This window comes from Mesocricetus auratus, unplaced genomic scaffold (genome assembly GCF_017639785.1).
Source record: "Mesocricetus auratus isolate SY011 unplaced genomic scaffold, BCM_Maur_2.0 Super-Scaffold_100004, whole genome shotgun sequence".
Taxonomy (NCBI): Eukaryota; Metazoa; Chordata; class Mammalia; order Rodentia; family Cricetidae; genus Mesocricetus; species Mesocricetus auratus.
Window position 1 is genome coordinate 22,454,630 of NW_024429189.1, and position 22,622 is coordinate 22,477,251.

General features: G+C 33.5%; 1 protein-coding gene across 8 annotated transcripts in view; it reads right to left on the minus strand.

The window, feature by feature from the left end:
- Positions 1–2,662: 2,662 nt before the first annotated feature.
- Positions 2,663–22,622, minus strand: part of Prpf40a (pre-mRNA processing factor 40 homolog A) — a 46,346-nt gene continuing 26,386 nt past the window's right edge. For 2 of the 8 annotated variants that reach the window (XM_013112635.3, XM_040745355.1), the window contains exons 7-26: positions 21,637–21,757; positions 21,340–21,393; positions 20,016–20,040; positions 18,633–18,995; positions 16,668–16,776; positions 16,168–16,232; positions 15,653–15,817; positions 15,095–15,203; positions 14,351–14,501; positions 13,326–13,459; positions 11,854–11,968; positions 11,590–11,693; positions 11,386–11,502; positions 11,012–11,149; positions 10,500–10,595; positions 8,103–8,189; positions 7,926–8,022; positions 7,781–7,842; positions 6,647–6,778; positions 2,663–4,993 (exon numbers count right to left, since the gene is read on the minus strand). In XM_013112635.3, the coding sequence (XP_012968089.2) occupies positions 4,901–4,993; positions 6,647–6,778; positions 7,781–7,842; positions 7,926–8,022; positions 8,103–8,189; positions 10,500–10,595; positions 11,012–11,149; positions 11,386–11,502; positions 11,590–11,693; positions 11,854–11,968; positions 13,326–13,459; positions 14,351–14,501; positions 15,095–15,203; positions 15,653–15,817; positions 16,168–16,232; positions 16,668–16,776; positions 18,633–18,995; positions 20,016–20,040; positions 21,340–21,393; positions 21,637–21,757 (2,337 nt within the window). In that variant the 3' untranslated portion in view covers positions 2,663–4,900. The remainder of the gene's footprint in view (positions 4,994–6,646; positions 6,779–7,780; positions 7,843–7,925; positions 8,023–8,102; positions 8,190–10,499; positions 10,596–11,011; positions 11,150–11,385; positions 11,503–11,589; positions 11,694–11,853; positions 11,969–13,325; positions 13,460–14,350; positions 14,502–15,094; positions 15,204–15,652; positions 15,818–16,167; positions 16,233–16,667; positions 16,777–18,632; positions 18,996–20,015; positions 20,041–21,339; positions 21,394–21,636; positions 21,758–22,622) is intronic. The other 6 variants (XM_005068967.4, XM_005068968.4, XM_040745352.1 and 3 more) reach the window with 3 other exon arrangements.

Here is a 22,622-nt window from a genome sequence, read left to right on the forward strand (position 1 = left end):
TGGCCCTCCTGAGTCAATTTCTACTAGGCACAGAATGTAACCTAATCTGACTCTGCTTTGGTGTTCAACATTTTGTAAAACTGGGCAATTTCTGCTGAATTACCAAAATTTACAATAGCAGATGAATACTTTTAGAATACTAGTCTATTCAGTATATGGTAAAATTCTGTGTCCCACACCCCCCAGGGTTTCTCTGTGTAGCCCTGGCTATCCTGGAACTTGCTCTGTAGACCAGGCTGGCCTCTGTCTCCTAAGTGCTGGGATTAAAGGTGTGTGCCACCACACCTGGCTTTCATTCTACTTTTTATTAGATATACAAATATAATTTATCAACACAAGATTCATTTTCCAACTCTTTAATTTTCATGAAAGATTTAAGAACACACGGATGAGGTTTGTGTTGATAGACTTTTCCGGAGGGTAAGGTCTAACTCTGTAAGTAAAGTACTCTACTGAGAAACAGGTTTGTGAGCACTTGAACCCACAGCCAAGAACTGCTATGGGCAGAGACTTAAAAGAAAAACGGCGACACAAATCCAACTTATTTAATAAAATATGCCATTTTTCTATTTACAAAAGATCTACTGTTAAAGCTACGAGGTTGTTTACAATCAAGAAAATATATGAACAAAAGTAAAAAGTCGGGTGATTACATAGAAAAGAGAAACCTTTTCCCAATTACTCACCTTTTGGAATAAGTCCTCTGTGCAGGTGTAGAGGAAGGCAAGAAGACTAATACCTACCCAAAATTTTAATAGTCAGGACCAAAAAAACAAACAAAAGGATATCAGTAACAAATAGATAATCTAGTAACAATCACAGAATAGTATTAAAAAAATGGCTTAGCTTGACTGTGATCTGCTCTCCATAGCCTAGTATGGGCTAGTCTGTTTCTCTCAAATGTAAACATTAATTGTACTAGTGTAATCACTGTCAGAGACCAATTACATGAGATGGCTTTGAATTGCAATCCACTCAATCTCAATTGTAGCTGTGAGTACAGCAGGTTTAGGGATAGCAACTTATTAAGAACTTAAATGGAGAGCAGCTAAGCAAATAATATGGCATCTTTCATTCTCACTCTGAAGTAAGCTCCTATAAATGGAATATGCTATCATGTTACCAGGACTCAGTCCCCTTTTAAAAAGTCAAAAATGTCTGCATCTTATAAGTCTGAATTTTATGTTCTCATTAAGCTTTGGACACTTCCCAGGTTATGGTCACTAGGCTTTTTTTTGATGAATTTTCAATGAGGCAGTAGTTCTGAGTTGTATGGTTTAATTGCAATGATGCCTGTTTGAGCCCTTTAATAGGGAAGATGGGATGCTATGGTGCTAGATGAGTACATGTGTCAAAAGATAGTTTACAAAATGTACACCTACTTGTTAAGTGTCTAATGTATGTCAGGTACAGTCCTAATCAACAGTGACATCAGAATACATGGAGGACTTAAACAGAATAGTCATTGTTAGTCTGGCATATGTTATCATCAGAAAACATAAAGTTTCTCATAGTTCAATGAAAAAATCACAGCAGTATTTTTTCACCCTTTTATAAGTAAATCAAGGGTAGTTTAACCTAGAGGAAGAAGGTGGGTTCAATTAATCTATCTGGTACTGAGAGATTCCTCAAAGGAAAACATATTTAAGGAATTGGTCTAGTATTTTCATTTCTATTAGATTGTTTTAAGAACTTAAAAAATTTTATTCAAGTTCGTATCTTTTTATGTTAAAATTCTATAATCTTAGAGCCATTCTTCATAACTCTTCCCTAAGTATTATCTGATTAGAATGTTTACATAAAATGTAAATTCATTTTTTCTCTTCTGGACAAAAAAACGTCTAATGAGCACTTACTCAACTTTTAGCACTGGAGTAAAAGCAGGAGTATTTAGCTAATGCTTATTAAAGTATGTAAATGAATGAAAGCATTACACTACCATCTGAAACTACATATCGTTCACAGAAAGAAACATATAGATTTCTTAGCTCTGTTACCACTCTAAATGGATTGCCCTACTCTAGGAAAATCCTTTTTCATCTCATAGGCATACAATACCAGGCTCCACTTAAAAAAAATCCAAAAGATGAAATAATTGTGACTATTCACTTACCAGAAGGCACAGAAAATTTTACATGTTGAAAAAATGTGAAATAATTGTGACTAGTCAATTATCAAACTTACCCCCAGAAGGCACAGAAAATTTTACATGTTGAAAAAAATAGTAACATCTTAAATAATGAAATCGATGGTCCTATCACATTATTTAGAGTCATTTGGGAAGACTGAAAGTAAACTTTATGTTGAATTGGTCATACTAAGTTCTCTTACAAATTTTCCCAACATAAAAGTGATGGAATAGGAGAAAATATCAAATATCTGAGGTCACAATTAAATATATTATCAAGCTTAATAATAGTGATGCTAAGAAAAAGATTTCAATATTAGAGTCCTAACTGAAATAGACATAGTAAATGCTTTCCCATTTGAATACATCAGATTCAACTCTAGAAGAACAAGTATTCAAAGATATATCAGCTTTTGCCAAACTGAAGATTTAGAAACAAGATCTACTGGATTTAAAATATTCAAAGATTTAGTGCCTTCACACTAATAATAGCTAATGTTTTTCTGATGGGATAATCAAGAGAAGACAATGGAATAGATTTGACTTACATGTTTTATAGCAAGGATATTACATTTCCAGTTTCCTACAGTAAAAATTCAATACACTGATATAAAACTTCTATTTAAATCAATAGGGTTCTGTTATGATATTGATCGTTCACAGTAACATTTACAAGAACTGCCTTTAAAAATCTGTTTAATCAAGATAATCACTTTAGTTTTTTGCTATGTCTGGTTTGCATAGGTTAACTGCAGGGATTTTGTAACTTATAATGTTTTATAGGGATCTGAAGATATGAAGAAATTATAAGAAATACAGAAATCTATTTTAAGGACATGCTAGAACACATCAATTATCTTTTTATTCAAATATATCAAAAATTTAAAGTTGTACTTTAAAAATCATCATTCATGGACTAAAACAGGTTTTACAGACTCTAAATACTCTTAGGAAACATTACTGGTTTAGCTCCCAATATCAAATGCATGATTTAAAGATTATCTCTGACTCTATGTCAAAGTGCTCAGACTCATTAGCAATCTTGACTATAGCTAAATTGGGACCTCTGAAAATTAAATTCAATGAAATTCTGTTGCCAAAGTTGTTAGGTATTTTAAGTAACATACAATGGTGGACTAATCTCAAGCAAGCAATTTGATTACTTAACATTTTCTCAAAGATAATGATCTTTTTCACAAAGTCATGTCTTATTTCACAACAGAAAATGACATGGCAGTGAGAAGTTTAGGAACAAATTATCTCCCTTTTCTGAGTTTTTAAACAGTGGCCACTAGATTTAATTAAAACACTGGACAGGATGGAAAAAACAGTTTACTAATCTGTTCTAACTCATTTAAAGGGCAATGAAACAATTTATGCTCTATCTAAATCTCAACTTTAAAGAGACAATCTCAGCAAGTCCAAATTAAAATAACAGAGATAATACCTAAGATGATACCGAAGGCTAAGTGCTAAATTATACTTAAAAAGCAAAAAAACACTTAAAAAAAAACCCTCCTGCACTGAAGGAAAATAGTGTAAGTTACATTACTAACCTGCAAAAGTTAGCATGTAAAAAGTATTCTATCTTTAAGCCATTGCCTTTCTAAAACATTCCATAGGAAATTTATAGGTGAAAACACATTTAAGGACCTCAAATGCACTGGTTTATGTTCATAAATAGTAATGTAGCTATCATGGGTAAGATGAAACAAAATTTCAGGGATTTATTATACTGTAAATGATCATACATTTCCTTAGAGCTGAGTAGTTTATGTAGAAATAAACACTAGCGCACACTACAAGAGAAGGTTTAATAATAGATAAAAATGTACAAAAATATTGAAATCAGAAATGCTTTAGACTGTGTACCATGGAGTCAATACTTCTCAGTGAGTAAGGAAGGCAATTTACAACCTCCTCAATGGAATAAAAAAAAAAGTGAAAGAGAAAGATTGGGTTAAAAATTCAAAGAAAATGTTTAAGTCAACATTGATTTCTTCCCCCTCCCCACAAGGATATTTCAACTATCACTCAAAAGTTCGGTGGCACATTCTTTAGTAGGTCCTTAAGGCAAGATATTTAAAGTAATTTACAATTTAATCTGGTGTTACCTATTTTAAAACATCACCTCAAAATAGATGCTCAAAATAATGCCCTTATAAGCCTTTAAAAAATGTATTCAGATGTTTCATAAAAAATAATGGTGGCTTTATTACAGCAGTGCTTATTAGCACCACTAGTTAAAGGTCCCCGCTAATTAAAGGTCTACCAGGTTTCCATCAAAAACACCTATTTCTTAAGAGCTCACCATAAAAGATTACATTGGCTTTAACCAGTTCAGTAGTGCACAAAAAAGCAGTCTTCACGTGGGTTGCTGGTGCTTTTTTTTGTACTACATTATCAAAAAAAATGTTCATTATATCTGCAAAATCCAACTTCTATAAAGTAAATCAAATCACCTCATGACTTAGAACAAAGGAGAGACGTCTGCAGCTATCAGTTAATTGCCACTTTTAATCCATCCTGCAGTGCCCTAGGAAAGGGTCACAGAAAGACAGTTATGATCGTAGGAAAATATGATTCTTGATACAGAATCAAGTTATTTTCAATTTCCTTTGCTTTTATAAAGTCCACAATAACAATACATAAATGCACTTTTTTTTCCTGTGACACAATTAAAACCCAGTGTTATTATGTAAAATGAACTTAAAATAATCCCTGGTCTGAATTAGACTTTAAATCATACTATAAACATATATTTGGTATAATTTATTGATCATCATCCAGTTGCTCCAAAAGGGTTCTTCTGCGCTTTTCTAATTCCCCTTCACTCAGTTCACTGCCAGAAGTGTCCCAGTTACCCTGAAAAGACATTCAGCATAATTACAGTTATAGTCAATTCTGAAAATGGTAAGAAAAACTTAACTATAAAGATTTCTAAGTAGACAGAGTTTCATTCACAGAAATACATTTCACAGGGTATTAGAACTTTTGCTTTGCTCCAAAGCACAGCAATGGGTTATTAAACATTCCTTGGATGTCAACAGAAAAAAAAAAAAAAAACGATCACGACTGGTATTTTGTATGTCATTACAACTTCAGTTTTATTAAAATATGTAATCAAGGACAAACTGTACATACTGGCTCCTTTCCTTATATACAAATAACTTAATGGCAGTCAGGTGCTCACTTCCTAGACAGTATGTTCTTTGTTAATTTTATAGAGATTTTAAAGTTTAAAACTTTAAAGTTCTCAATCATATACTCAAATAAGCAGACAAGATTTTAACTAAAAAAAAATATAATACTGCATCATCTATGAGATACAACCTTTGAAAAGTAGAATACACCTTTAAAATGGTTTGTTTAAACCACTGGTGCAAAAGAAATAAGTATAGAGGATGATTCACTCTTCACAGAGGTTGTGGATCAGAACGATTTACGAATTAAAAGACATGGGGTAGATATTATAGAAAAAGGAGTTGACTATGATCAAATTACAATGTAGAAAACTATAACAATAAAAAAGAATGCAAGAAAACAACAATAATTAATAGCCAAGAACTACAGACAACACTATGCCAATGGACCAGAATATACTGATACAATCTCTGATGACTCACAGGGAAACCCCTATTTATTTATTTATTTATTTATTTATTTATTTATTTATTTATTTATTTAAGGGATTGTCGAAACCAAGGAAGTTAATGGTATTGTATGCCCAGCCATCATTGTATAGGTGAGGAATTAACACTAGTGTAACTTGTTATTAAAATACACACTTCCTATTCCTGTGTCTATCACTCTCCACTGATCTCTATTAGCTGTTGGAATGCTACTTCTTGAGACCAGATTTATGAACAAGGATAACTAGAGAAACCTTGAATTGAGCCTTCTAAATTTTATAAGGGGAAGGCAAGGCACAGTTGTACACACTTCAATCTGAGCACTCAGCAGGCAGATCTCAGAGTTCCAAGACAACCAGGAATAAAGAGAAACCATGTCTCCCAAAAACAAAACCCTGGGCTGGAGAGATGGCTCAGCAGTTAAGAGCACACTGCCTGCTCTTCTAAAGGTCCTGAGTTCAAATCCCAGGAACCACATGGTGGCTCACAACCATTTGTAATGAGATCTGGTGCCCTCTTTTGGCCTACAGGAAGAACACTGTACACATAATAAATGAATAAATCTTAAACAAAACAATAATTTGAAAATTAAAGAATGCCTATGTATTTTTTAGTGGTACTACACCATTCAGACTGGGTTTTTCTTTCCAAGTTAAAGTGACAAATATTTTGTGCTGTTAACTTTTTTTGTTGTTAAGGAAAATAAATCTAAGAGATACAAACAGAAGGTCACTCGAGAGGAGCACTGAAGACAATTTAATTTTTTCTTCAATGTTAGAAGACCACAAACAAAACATCTATTCTTTCAACACCATCTGGTTTGAATCAAGGGCACCAATTTTTTTATTTTTATAAATGCAAGAAAGACACAATTCTAAGTACTTACAGAGTCCTTTCCAGTCTTTTTCTTAGGTGATTTGTGTTTTGACTCTGATCTCTGTCTACTTCTGTCTTTTTCACTTTCCCGATCTTTATCTTTTTTATCCTTCTCTCGTTCAGTATCTGATTCTGGAGAGTCCTATGTAAATAAAAACTAACATGTCAGAATTTTGATAATAATATTCTGTTAAAAATAAATTACTTACGCAGGTAGTATTTAAGAACATCATATTTACTAGGTTAGGTGTATTTAGAAAGGTAGTCTGTTAACCCCAGAACTTCATTTTGGTTTTAAGGATTTTTGAGACAGGGTATCTCTGCGCAGGCCTGGTTGTCCTGCAACTCGCTCTCTGGAGACCAATTTGGCCTCAAACTCGAGAGATCTGCTTACATCTGCCTCCCCAGTGCTAACTAAAGGTGTGTGCAACCACATCCCACTTTGAACCACAGGATTTGGCAGAAATTCTTCAATATTCACGAGAGAGGCAGAAACAGGGTTTCTTGTAAGGACACATCTAGATGAGTAAATCACCATTAAAAATTTCACTACCAGATTATGTCTATTGCCTAACTATAGAGATATATTACTTATTCTTCAGAATCCAGGGCCCCAAACACACACACACCACCTTCAATAAGCTACACCCTTAGCTCATAATATGCATTTTTTATCAAGTAAATTTAACTACGGTATATTAGATCCGTATAAGGATGCTACTAAGCTGCTCATCAAGGTTGACAGGGGCATAATTGTTCCTCAAATTATCACAGAGAAACAAGTTCTTAAAAATGTTATTGCTTAAATAAAATAGTTCTGGGTTAGACTGACAAGTATTAGTGGGCAGCATGAAAAAGAAAAAACAGAAAAAAAATCCAATCAATCTGTGGTAAGAGTCTCTCTGTCTCTCTCTGTCCTCCCCCCTTTTTAAAACTTAAAGACCAGAGTAGGAATCCTAACACTGGTATATGTTTTGTGTTTGAAGCTCCAAGTGATTTTATTGAAAGATTAAGCCAAAAGCCCTATACATTCTATATTTTGTTGCCAGCTGAAAGACTACATATAATTAGATTATGAGAAAGCCCTATGAATCCTTTCTAGTTCAAAGCCTTGGAGCTGTTAAAAAAATAAAAATTTTCTTACAGATTTATGTCTCCTCTTTTTGCTTTTCTTCTTATGTTTTTTTGATTTCTTATAACTTCTCTCTGCAGAGCATAGAAAGAAAAAAAAAGTCAGAATGTGGAAATCAAAATGTCATGGTTTAGTTAAGAAAAGTAGAAATACTCACCAGATTCAGCACTAGAAGAATGTTCTGATGCAGAATGTGACTCTGATCGCTGTCTTTTTTTCTTTGAATGGCTGTCATCATCATCTGAATCTGAACCCTAAATAATACACATAGATTCATTCATAATAATGCTCACAAATGTTTTGGTTTAGTGTGTCAGTCAATTCACTTCCTTACCGATCGAGAGCGGGAGCGTTTCCTATGGTGTTTTTTAGATTTCTTAGAATGCTTCTTGTTCTTTGAATGATGATGTTGACATTCATGCTAGAGTGGTAAAACAAAAACATTAAAGAACTGCCCTTGTTTTACATAGGCAATCACAAGGAAATTTTAACACATGGGACCTTAAAAGTAAAATCTTATTTAGGATGAGGTACTTCTTGTCAAAATGACAAAGACAAAGGTTGGTAGTGCCAAGTATCATACCTTAGAAAGGTATAACTTCTTTCCATAATGATTAGCCAGCAAATGCTTGAATGTATTATATCTAATCTGACGCTTTGGTTAGAAAGCTAAGGCAAGCACAGAGATAAAGTAAAACCTCACAGGCATCCTTAAATTGAAATTTAAAAAACCTATTCCTTTCTTTCATCCCAAGAAGTATTTCCTAATTATTCAGACAGGGAATGCTAATATAATTACAGGTTGTGTCTATAACACTGAACAATTTATTGTGGGCATGGTGAAGGTGCCTGCCACCAAGGCCAAGACCCAAGTTCTAGCCCCTAGTACCTGTTGGTAGCAAGAGAGAACTCCTGGATGTTAGACTCCCACATGCACTGTGACTTACACATGTGCACACACAATCATAAGATCTTTATGTGGCTACTTTGAAAGGAGAGGTTTTGCAGAAAAAATCTCCTTAAACCTAATGCTTATAAACATGGCCCAGAAAACACACAGATTTGGCCAAATAAATAACTAAGAAGGACTCCATCCTTATCTCACTGAATGCTGCCTCAAGGGCTATTTATCTAGCCTCAAAATCTGGAAGTGCTCAGCTCCTTTTAACGTTATCATCTTTAGTTTCATTTACTATACCTTATTACATTAGCTTTAGCTCATAATCATCAAAACCACACAGCTGTAGAGTGTAGAGTGCCTATACAGAAGCCAGATGAGGACATAGTATGTTCTTGTATTACCTTCAACCTTTCTCCTGAAACAGGTCTCTCACTACATCAGAAATACTGTTTTGACTAATCTGGCTGGCTCTTAAGCACTTAAGCTTTAGTTTTGGTCATTTCTTGTACAAGGGTTACAGGCACCCACAGCCATTCTTAGCTATTATATGGGTGCTGGGGATTTAAACTGTTTTTACTGCTTCTATAGAAAGCATTCTTCCCAGTGAACCAGCATCTCTTCAGCAGATTCTTGAATTAAGAAAAGACAGGTAATATGTTCTCTATTGTACACTGTCTCAAAAATTCCAAATACATTCAAATGCTTCAGAATCTGGGTTTAATTAAAATTCTGATACAAGATTTTTGTGGATGGAGCCTGAGTGTCTACATTTTTGTGAAGCTCCTAGGTAATACAAATGCTAATGGACTAAGGAACAGAGTAAAATAAACAACTAAAGGCCAACAAGGACCAGTCCATGGAGGCAGTTGGGAATCAATATGGAGACCCACATGGTTCATGGTAATAGAGAAAACAATTTGTTAATTTTGATATTAATCAAAAAAAAAACAAAGTCAAAGAAATAGATAATAATTATATTACTAATATGCTTAAATATCATGCCAATAGTACAATAAACAAGTGTTATTTTCTGGCTAGTTACAAATTATTAACTGCCTAGAACTGACTCCATAGTGAATTTTTAGAATTCACTATGTGGTATAACTTTATGTGTTGTCTCAAGTGGTGCAGGTGCACGTGTGTATGCTAACACACATGCAACAATATGTGTGCTTGAGGAAACAACACCTTTACACTGACTGCTTTTCACCTTATAGATGCAGGGTCTAGTTCACTGGAACCCAGAAATAGCAGATCCTGTTATTACAGCTAGTCATACCACTGGGATAACAGGCATTCTACCATGTCCCCCTGCATTTACACACACTGGGGACACATGAACTCCAGTCCTCACACTTGCAGGGCAAGGAGTTTGCCCATTCAATCCACGTTGAACTTTCTGAAAGCACTGAGTCAAAGAGGACAGGCAGTAATCCCTTTTCTGCCAAAGTTATTTGATATTGTCACTTTACTTATTTGTCAAAACAATGACTTACTGTGAGAATTATAGTTCATACATCTAATGTAATATAATGTTTGAAACAAACACATTTTTTTAGTTCATTTTCCAAGAAAACATGATATTCCAAGGCTCATTACTAGCTACCAGATGATTTATGTGGCTGAAAATGGCTGAACTTCTACAGCTATGAAATTAACAGCATTTCTCTGACACTAGTTTTAATAGCCTACACAAGCCTGTTTTTCACTTAAAGCATATACAGAAAACACACTCCATCAGAATTATAAAACAGCAGTGCATATTAAGAAATATACTTTGACAATTTAGAATTCAAAGTTTCACCTTTTATGTTACAACAAACTAATTACCTCAAGCACATGCATGAAATCTTTAAATATTCTTTTTCTTTCAGATTCTAGAGTTATATCCTCAAATGCTGGTTCTTTTACAAACCTCTCCCGGATCTGAAAAGCAACAGTAATAAAGTGAATATATTAACACCAAGAAAACAATATCGCCATGGCTAAACAGAATCTGAACTATGGATAAAGCTGTGTTAAGCTCTAAAGTGCATTTTTTTTCTTTTTTTCAAAAAATTCTAGCAGGGCAGAGACAGGTAGACTTGAGTTCAAGGCCAATCTGGCCTATACAGAGTCCTAAGATACAGCTGCTATACAGGCAAACCCTTTCCCCGGGTGGTGGTGGTGGTTCAAACAATTTTAAACTATTCCTAAATTCAAGTAACAGTTGAGTTTTTCCATACAGACATACTATGGCTTACTAATAATTTTAGTGTATTTATGTCCCCAAGAAACAAACTAGTGTTATTATCAACTGTGAACCACAGTGCCTATTATGGATAATTTTCAAGTATACATACATCTTCCCAGACAGCATCCAGCTCTATTGGAGGAGCAGCTTGTTTCAACATACTCTTAAATGCAGACTCTTTTCTTTTCATTTTCCGAGCTTCCTCCTTTTCTCTTTCACGTTCCCGGGCTTCTGCCTTTTCTAGTAACTAACAAAAAAAACGGTATGTAATAAGTTATGATAGTATAAGGCCTGTTTCAAATAATTCATTGTTCTGAAATGTAGTAGTGTCACTTATAAAAGGTAACAGCCAATCATCCTCATACATTTTCTATTTACTTTACGTTGTAAGTCCTATTCACAGTACTTTATTCCACTCACCAAAACTGTAAGTAATTCTTAGATGAATAATATGTGCTAGTTTTGAGTAATAATCAAACTTACACTATTGAAAGCCAACTTGATATTTCCAGCATCCAAAGTAGTTGATCTTTTTGTTGAACTGATTATTGCGACAAAATCTTCAAAGGTAGTATTTACTTCAACTACAAATCCTTTATCCTAAAAACCAGAAATCTTGTAAATAACACATAACTCCAAGGAATGGTTTGATGTTTTCCAAAAGGAAAGAAAATGTGTCATATTTACCTTCAGAATGTCTTTTATTATCTTCTTTTCATCATGATAACGTGCTTTAAGATCTTCAACATAAAACTTGAAAAGATCAAGTGCAGTTGATCCTAATGAAAAAACTAAAAAAGTCAAAAAGCTAGCTCTAACCAAGAGCTGCAATTACTTTTTGTTTGTAAAACAAACATAAAATAAAGCACACAACTCCCCTCCCAACCACCATCCCCCACCCACCAATCCATTCCAACTACCATCTTAGGTTTGGAAAGAAAAGAATCTCACCCGGCTGACCAAGCATATTAGTGAACCTAATATCAGAACTAATAGTTGGATACAGTTCCATCCAAGAGGACATAGAATGTAGTTGTCCATGCTCATGCAATTCATCTAAAAATATCTGTAAGAAAGGAAATAAATACATTTGAAAAGTCAATAGAATGATAACATAGACATACATTCATATAAAGAAATGTTAGCAATATCAAAAATGCTTCTCACAGTGTTAGCCAATATGTTTAGGTACAAAGAATATTTGCTATTTGATGGAGTAAAAATGCTTTTAGACCACAAATAAGTATAAACAAATCATCCAAAGAAAGGGATCTTTCAAACACTATACCACCCTGTTGGGAGATGTCATTCTGTAAAAATGTGTCTGACTGGTTTCAATAAAGCACTAACGACCAATAGGGAAGCAAGATAAGTGGGACTAGGAGTTGAGGAGGATTCTGGGAAAGAGAGACACAGGCAGACATGATGTAGCCACCTTAGGAGTAAGAGGTCTGGACCCTTTTCTCCGGTAAGAGAAATACTTAGATTAACAATTATGGGTTAAATACTTAAGTAGTCAGTGCTAGCCAGTAAAAAACAAGCAAACGGCCAGCAGCTTCATAATTAATATAGCGTCCTGTGTGTTATTTGGGGACTGCAACTGTGGAAAAGCCCAGGCGGCTGGCGGGGGAAAATCCAAAGCGCTGGCAAGAAAAAAACTACACTCTTCAGTATTCTTCTAGTCTTTAGTTGCTTAAATGACTGGAACTATCTATTCTCAAATGATGTGCATAAAGAATGAATAGGTGTATGTGTTGTAAAATATACTTTTTGTTTTTAAATAGTACCATCAGATATTTCAAATTTGATTAATTCAACAAAAAAAAATCACAAAAACCTGTGGCAATTAAAGGGATGGCTTTGTGGTTAGAGGCAGTTGCAGCACATGCAGAGGCCCAGGTTCTGTTCCTAATACCTACATGGTGACTCAAAATCACCCCAGTTCCAGGGGATCTGGAAATCAGGCAAGTAGATGCTGCAAACACACATGCAGGCAACATGCTCATGTACATAAAATAAATCTAAAAATAGCCATAAAGAATAAATTACCTTTCTTAATGCATTTAAACTCCCACATAGGTGCTTAATTATGATACACACCTAAACTGTACTACAGTTTATACATGGGAACCATATATAAACTCCTACAAAGTACATCCTATATCTTGTTTCCACTCAGTCCTCATGCTAATTTTTGTAAGCTAATCCCTTATGCTCAAGTTAAATAATGCTTGCTGCAGCCTGCTTTAGCCCCTTGCCTCAAATATCCAAGAACAAAATCTAAAATATAGATTCAACATATATGGTCCAAAAACAAAGCCTATGTAGTGAACTGGAAACAAGCATCTCAAAACGGTTTTGACCCTTGTTGAAGTTAAACGACTGTATTACAGAACTACACCAGAAACAGCATTTTTAATTACCTGAAAAGATTCCCTATTTTTACGCTGCCGTCTCCTTTCTCTCAATAAAGTCTTCTGTTTTTCTTCTTCCTCTTCCTTTTCTAAAGCCCGGATATGTTCCTCAAAGCATATTAATGCATCTTCTTTATCCATGTCTGAAGCATTTTTTAGACAAAAAAAAAAAAAAAAAAAAGAACATTAACATAGAAAGCAGTTTCATAGAACATTTTACAAACTTCAAATTCAGTGCTCAAAAAATGCTTGTATTTAAATTCAAACATGATCTTGTAATGACACAAGTTTTGAGAAAGACCTCAAATTCTAGAGAATAAAGGCAACAACACATACACACATGCACATGACAACGTGAACTAGCTAATAGTGCAATGCTATGTTAATCCCAAAGAGATATTCATTACTCTATTGATAAAAATGTATTAGTTTTGTGTACATATTGTTCATCACATTCATCACTGACCTCTTCATGGAAATACACTCCACTTATACAGTTAACTCTGTCTTCCCCATCTCCCCACACTTATTTTAAAACCAACAAAAAAAATTTCTTGGACATACGGTCTTGCACTTGAGAGTGGTCGATTTATCAGGAGCTGTATTTGAGAAAACTGTCTCCCTTTCCAGCAGTCATCAGTTGCTAAAGCTCTATAGCTAAGGGTAGGATTTTGTAGCAACTCCAACTCCATGCTGGGATTTGGCTTTCAGATGTTTGACTGCTGTTGCAGTCATTGTTGTGTTTAGAAGACACCAGTGATCTAGAAATGGTGGACTTATTATATATTCCAAGAATTATCTGTTAAAGGTTAACAGAGATCTCTAGAAAAGTATTCTTTTCCTAAATCAAAATTTAATTAGAAACTCTTGAAAATAAAGTATTTTTTTCTCAGAAATACAAATCATTTTGTACAATTTGAGGTAACAACTGCATAAAGAGCAATTCCTCTAATTTCATACGGAAAGTGAGAATAACTTTGTGACTCAAGGGGCACTACTTGTCATTATTTTTCTTATGTAGTGATTGTTCTTACTCTGTAACTCTTCATCCTCTGCAAACGTTGGATTATCCATTAGATACTGTTGGGCTTCAGACCAAGTAGTAGAGTATGTAACATTAGCCATATTGTCAAGTATGTTTTTTAAGGCTTCCCAATTTCTCTTTCGTAACTGCTTTGCTTGTTCCTACAACAAATATTTGAAAATGTTTTTAACACTCAAACAAGATATCTGAATTACAATTACTTAAGATTCCTTTATATTCTAATTGATAAATGTCCAATGATATTATGTACCAAGACCCTTCATTTTATTACTTTTTTTTCCAAATGTGTGGCAAAGTCCTTACCTTCAGTTTTTTCATCTTTTTTTGAAGTCAGAATCCAAAAACCTTATATTGTTTGGTATCCTCATTTCATAAACCCAGGTCTTACCAGTATGCAAACACCAAGGCATTCATTGATACTCAACTATGTTTATTTTTTAGTAATATTTGCATGTTCATCTATGTATCTTTCAGTAATAGATGCAAAACTATTTAACAGAGATAAATATTTGAGTAATTCATTACCCACTGTGATTTAAACAGTAATAACATGTTTGACAAACAGGAAAAAAATGTAAGAGTTACTCATTTTATCTTTTAACACAGCTTCCAATGAATAGATATGATGTTCAATATACGCTAAAGAAATTAAGCAAAGAAACTGATGTTATAATTTTTACTCATTTGTAATATCTTAATCAGAATGTTGAAATATCAGTAATTTAAAATGTACCTTTTCTTTTTTTGAAAGGAAGAACAAAACATCTTCATAGATTTCAAGACGATCACGCTCTGATATAGCATTCCAAACTTCCATCTCCCCAAACACTTGTTCAGCTTTTCTAGTGATTATGAAATCAAGTGTTACTTGCTTAAAGCATCAGTACAATGTTAGATTTTTTTTAAGGCAGTCAACACTCTCTCCAATTTAAGTTTACAAATACATTACTCAGGAAAAGTTTATGACAGTCAATAAAATATTAACAGAAGAGCAAAAGCCTCTATTTTCTCTTAGGACAATTCACATGAGGTAATGCTTTGCAATGTAAACAGCCCCTTTCCTCCCAAGTCACCTTCTGTAGACTATAAAACAGTAACAGCTAATGTACTATGTCTATTACCTAAGTAATACCTTAAGTGAGCTTATAGGTTACTGATTTTTTGGCAATCTTATAAAACTGCCACACACTCATTTACACAGGTATTTTTATGACCATCTATTTTAGATGAGTTAGCAAGAAGTATGACAGAAAAACAGGGTGAACATTGCCTCCATCATTAAAAACCTTACTTGTATCTGGTTGTGGAAGTCATTTTCTCGTGATTCTCAAGAAAACGCTGAAAGGATTCCTTAGCTTCTTTGTATTTTGATCTTGCTTCTTCTTTTTCCTCTTTCTCAGTCTGGACTTTATAGGCATTAAAGGCCTGCTTTTTCTCACTTAGCTTTGCTAAAGCACTAAATAATAGAAAGTATCAGACAGGAATAAATATAAAGGCTGGAGAATAAAATGTTAGTGCTTTAGAAAAAAGTCTGACATATATATTAGGAAAATGTCTGTAATTTATTGAAGATATAAAACTATTCTAAACAGAAAATTCTAGTGTTTAATGATTATAATTACATTTGGAGCAAGGTGCCCAAATTGTAGGACAAGCCTTTTGGATTTCTGGCTATAGCACACATAAAATAACCTCTATTTAAACTAATTACATAGCTATGAACAGTTGCTGTTTTATAGAGTTAAACTGTTGAATTTTAAATGTCCCAAGATTAACGTAAAGTTAATTCAAAAGTCATTGTATTACCTGTACCGAGGATCATTAATAATCATTTTCATAGCTTGCTCCCATGAAGCATTGGAGGGTACCCGCTGAAAATTATTTAAAGGAAAAATTAAAATTTTATACAAGAGAGAATGGTTATCATAGGAAAGCAAGTTTAACACTCATTGCAAATATCAAGCACCTCCCTTTGTAGATTTTTTTACAGTCTAAAGCCATTTTCAAGGAAGCAAATGTGTAATATACACTTATTGAATAAAAAGAAAATTCATACTTAAGTTGAAAGAGTATTTTTTGCATTAGATCACAAGCAATAATTTAAATAAAAAATCTTATACATCAAGGCAAAAATATGATTGTGAATAATACCTTGTTGAGTTTCCAAAAGCATTCTTCAACAAAAACACAACAAATTTAGTTTGCTTTCAGTTACAACAGTTCAAGAAATTAGTATTTTAAATAAAGGCATGAAAGTGAACACTTATTAGGAAATTATTATGTGTTACTTAAAAAGTCTATAATACCTTTTCTTTCAATAATTCTTTAAATGCTTGCTTTGCTTCCTCCTTTGTATTCCAAGTATATGTTTTTTTTGCTGGTTGGTTTTCTTCCTCTTCTTTTTTAGGAGTAAAACTAGAGAGAGAGAAATTTAAACATGCTATTCATAATTTCAGGAACTATTTTCTGCTTAGACAATCACTTAACTGATGCTGACCTAAAACTTGACAATTTTCAGAGAAAGTTTCTTATATGAACCCTGAAAATATAACTGTCTGAAGACGGGACATAAAGTTACCAACATAAGGCCCTGTAAATAGGCCAAACTATAACAGGGTATTGTACTACTTGGTAGTATCACTAGTTCACAGGTTAATACATGGCTTATTATATTTATCCAGACGTTTCATATTAGTGCTCTAATGTGCATTCCTTAGTGTATATATACTAAGGATGTATAGAATATCAAATGATTGATTAGCAAAATTCAGTTTAGTTAATTTTATAAACATTAATAGAATACAGCAATCAGCTAATTCCATATGTTCTTTTTGGCTGATTTTATACTATGGCAGGAACACCAAGTTACTGTTTAACCAAGATATCAAATAAATAGTATTTGACAAGTTGTGGAAAAGACTGCTAAATTCTGATTTCAAAAATAATTAATATAATACTGAAACATCAACTATTTTCTTGGGATCCACTGAATTGAAAAAAATTTAGTTCAACTGATGGAAATAGAACAGCAATATATACTGATATAAGGATGTAATAATATGTAAGTAACATATATAGTTCTTATAAGTGCCTTACAAAGAACGTAATTGAAATTACTAAAAAATTATAACTCATGAATTACACCAGGATGCTCTTAAGGAAAAAACCTTTCTAAAACTATGAAAAATAAACTGGCCTTCCACATTCATACAAAAGAATTAAAATAATCATAAAACATATCTGTGACAAACAGAAATCTGTCATCATAATTTGTGTAGTAACTTGATACTGTAACAAATTATATTGGATCAAACATTAAAACTAATAGTAATACGAGGAATTGCACGAATTACATGTAATTATCATACCAAGTTACATAAGTTATTTTGAGCATCTCAGTATTTTGGTGTTCAAAAAGTTCAAGCACAAAATGTGGAATGATATTCCCAAAACTTACATCATATGATATCATCATTTGACCTTTATGGATACAGAAAAACATATCTGATACATATACATGTACATACATTTGCACACATGTGCACACACACAGACACAATGCTTAAATATATGTATAGCTAAGGTCAGAAGAGTAAAAGAAAATGAGACCTTTACTCTTAATTGCCTCCAAATGTATTATTTTGTTTCTTTGTAAATATCTCAATATAAAAACACTGTACAGGTATTTGTGAAATTAACACGAGACAGAATACTGATGGTAAGGAGTAGAGATGGAGGCAGCATGACTAAATATTAACTGGATAATAAATGTTTAGTCAGACTTTTCATTCATTTGTACCTTTTTTGTGTATCTTGCAATAGTCACTGAGTTAGTTTCTTTTTGTGACTCCTCTATAAAGTGCCTTCTCTTATCTGAGACATACTTCAACAAAACTGTTCTTATTTTCCAATTTATTTACAATAAGCTGAAAACCAGATACCACCAATAAACAAAAAGGAATGGAATCAAGTTTAATTCTGCTCTATTTGGCAGAGCTTCTCACCTTCCAAAATACATTTATGTCAACAGCAATCTACAGTACTTCTTGGAAGTTCTGACTGAGCACACAGAACAGAGAATGAAAACAGACATACCCCTCCAAAGAATAAACCAACCAGGGGTGACACAAAGCCTTTATTTAAAATACTGGAAGTTTGCAAACTGATTTTTTTTTCCTTTTTGCCTTGATTTTGATTTCATTGACTAAATTAACAAGTTCTTATAGTTTAAGTCAGGAATTGACTTTCATAAGTCGAATTACTAAACTTACTCGGTTACAGTTTCTTGTTTAGTTGGTTCCTCTCCAGTGTTACTAGATATGTCACCACTTAGATCTTGAATAGCTGTGGCATTAGCAATTTGTGCTTGTTCTTCATTGGATATAGTTACTGTATTTTCATTATCTACAACAGTAGCAACAATGGAAGTAACTTCAGGCTCAGGAGCAACGGGAACACTTCCCACAGTATTAGTAGGAGTAGTGGAAGTATTGGCATTAGCAGCTGCTGCGGCAGCTGCAGCAGCTGCAACAACAGCAGCCGCTGCTTCTGCCGCAGCCATGGTGCTCATAGTGGTAGGAATTTCTGTTGCAGGAACTGGGGCTGTTGATGCTGTAGTACATTCTTCTTGCTTGCTATACAGTAAAAGAGAGAGAAACAGAGGGAAGAAAAGAAGGAGTAAGTGGGATAGAAGTGGGGAGGAGAGAGAAAGACCCGGTCATTTCAATACTGTAACAGTAAAAGTAAAGTCAATTTTAAAATAGTAACACTAATGAAATAATCAGAGGGATGACAGAATCACACAAACAGATCACAGAGTAAGATATTAATTTTATGTTTGCTCTAGAGAACATCTTGCCATATTGCCTATGCTGGGCTCAGGCAATACTGTGATCTTAGCCTCTCTGAGTAGAATTGGAATTACTGTTATGCTATCACTTCCAGCTACTACCATTATTTGATTTAGCAAACCCATACAGTGACATGAAAAAAGCACTGCTATCAATGACTAGTTTCCTAATATCAAAAATTTTCAAGAAAATCTCAATCTCTTACTTGACATGTATCAAAAATTCTCCTAAGAACTTTAAATGACTCAGTGGTTGGGAGTGCTAGCTGTTGTTCCAAAGGACCTGGATTCATTTCCCAGCAGCCACATGGCAGCTCACAACTGTAACTCCAATTCCAGGGGACCTGACACCCTTACATTGACATACATGCAAACGAAACAACAATGCACATGAAATAAAATTATTTTTTTAAAAAGAACTTTAAATCTGCATTTCAATAATTAAATGAAAACTTGGGCTGGGATGTATAGCTTAGTACTTGAGTGCTAACAAGTGCAAAACCATGGGTCTACACCTCAAGAACACAAAAAGAGAATTTAGTGGTTACATATATATAATGTCACTCATTCTCAAGTCATGAAACTTCTTAATTGATGAACCATGCATTCCACATTAAAGCACTTACTTGTCAAGCAAAGCAAACTTGAGTTAAATCTACCCCCAAACCCCACAAAGATCTTCCAAAGACATTAGCCTAATCCTATTAAATAGCATTCATATTTTATTTAAATGTGGACAACTATAACAAGAATGCTATGGAAATGGCAAAATTTGTAATCACTACTGACTTTTAAAATTGCTTACCTGCTTTCCTCAGCTTTGATCATAGCTGTTAAAGAAAACAGAAGTCATCAACTAGTTTTTAAATATAACCACTGAATTCAAACTCTAAAAGAAGAAAGTATCATAATTCGATAGGATTTAATTTACCATCTGAAAACAATCTAAAACTCAATTTAAAGGGCAAGTGTTGCCCTAGTTTCATCAAAGCCTCACTACAACAATGAAAAACTTGACAACAGCAACTGTTTAGCGATCTTTTCCAATGCTGGTGTTTCCAAGGGTTAATAGCCTTGAAAATATTCATAATTTTGGAATACAAAAGTATCATCTCTAGGAATGAGACTATTTTTTTAAAGGCAAAAATTTAAATTGGTATTAAACTCATGAAACTCCAGCCAATTTTCCATACTAGCACTGATAAGCAGATAAGCAGCTATGCAAACCTACAATTTGTAGTCATATCAGAAATGAGCTTTTTCCTCCGTAAGTGAGCAATTTGGGATAACATTATTATTAGCTCATGCTCTGAAACGTTAGATAGAGCTATTGAAGATTTGAGCACTCAATATTTAATTTCATTCTAGGCTCAGATAAACTCTAAATTTGGTTATAAAATAGGTAACTTTAATTTATCACTAGGGAATGAGGTGCTCCATGTAAGCAATGATATAAGCTTAAGTTAACTATTTTAAAAACTTATCACCCATTCAAGAAAAGTATTTCTAAAAGTCTATTAAAATGTGAGGAAAAACCCACATAACCATTTGCTTAGCTAATCTAGAACAGTTACTGATAAAAGATTACATTTTAAGGAGAGTAAAGTAACTTGATTCTTATTGACAATGTCTGCTATTTTATGTCCTGAGTATTATGTTCAATAACAATCTTTTTTAGATTTTCAAAGGTACTGCGTAGTTGATGATGTTGACAACCTATCCTTTCCTAAATGAAGTATTTATTTTCCTTAACTTTTAGATGAAAAACATATTAATACTAATTTTCATGATAACTAAAAAAAATCAGTATTAAGTGGTCTGATAATACATGAAAAGAATAACTGATATTAAAGATCAGCTACCATTCACTATCATTAAGCTTAGTCACATATCCCATGTATGCACCAACATTCAGAAGGAGTTTGTGAACTTGTTCAACATTCATATTTATTTAAAATATCAAAGTAAAGTTTAAAAACTGTAAGCTCATTTATAATATAACTCTTAAGTAAAAGTGATTCTTTGAATTAATGTCTTTCACTGCAGATTTATCCATTGAAGGTTAGTGAAAATTAGTGACATACTTAAATGTTAAATATAACAGAAAATGAATTATCAAAGCAGCTCACCATGCAGGTTTGATTTTGTAATAAGACCTCCAGCAACAATGGTATTCTGGTATCCTAGTTTCAATGGAATCAAATCAAATAAAGTCTATTTAAAATCTATAGAACTGAGATCTAGAGCAACAAGAAAATAAAAAGCCCATAAAACTGTTACATCATTTAAAATGTGCAGATAATTTAATAAAAAAGAAAAAGAAAAGAATAACGCCTTAATTTGAAATCACCCTATTCAGGGAAGACTGTTTCCAGTTCTTGCGCATAGGCAACAATTTCCCAGTAGAATTGTTTTTTCTGTCTTACCTTCAAGATCCTCAAGTTCCTTGGGTTTGGCCCAGCGGGACTCTTTCGTTTGAGAATTATAGTAATAAGGCTTCCCAGAATCAGATTTGTACTCTTTCCATGGGCATTTAGACAAGAGTTGCTAAAAAAGGGAAAACGTTCAGCAAACAATAACATTGAGCACTGCTGGCCATCCATACCTATTTTTCACTAGATATTGTCTCCCTGTGTAATGCCAAATGCCAAGGTTGTCAATTACTGAATATACCATTTAAACTTTATAACACTACAGAATTTAGAATCTTCTCAATTAACCAATATTACTTGAAGAAAAAGTAACGGTCAAAGGTAAGATACTCAAAGGTATGCTTCAAATCTAGGCAAATCTACATGAAATTGCAATATATGTGCTTTCCCATTTCACCATAGGTTAAAAACTGCCATCTCTAATTACTGAATGGAGTGTTCATATATTAATACAAATAAGAGAAACAGAAAATTTGGGTAAAAAATATAATCTGATTCATCCACGCTAATGTTTTAGTTTTGTGGCCAATAATTTACTACTACCTTATATGAACTATGTATGTGAGGAATGTGAAGAAATAAAATTTATGACAAAACCAGTACATAAAGCTAATGAACAGGAGAGCAATCTTAAGTGCCTCTATATCACAGTGTCTGGGGGCTAGAGAGATGGCTCAGAGTTTAAATGCCCTGGCTGTTCTTCCAGAGGTTCTGAATTCAATTCCCAGCAACCACATGGTGGCTCACAACCATCTATAATAAGATCTGGTGCCCTCTTCTGCTGTGAAGGCAAAACACTGCACACATAACAAATAAATCTTAAAAAAAAAAAACCCTCAGTATCTGTGTGAGCATGTGTGCATTTGAACGAGAAATAAACAAAGAACTGTTATCTACTAACCTTCCTTCTTAAACACTGTATACATATTAAATTACTTGGGGGGGTGCATAGCAAATACACTTACTGTCGACAATTAAAC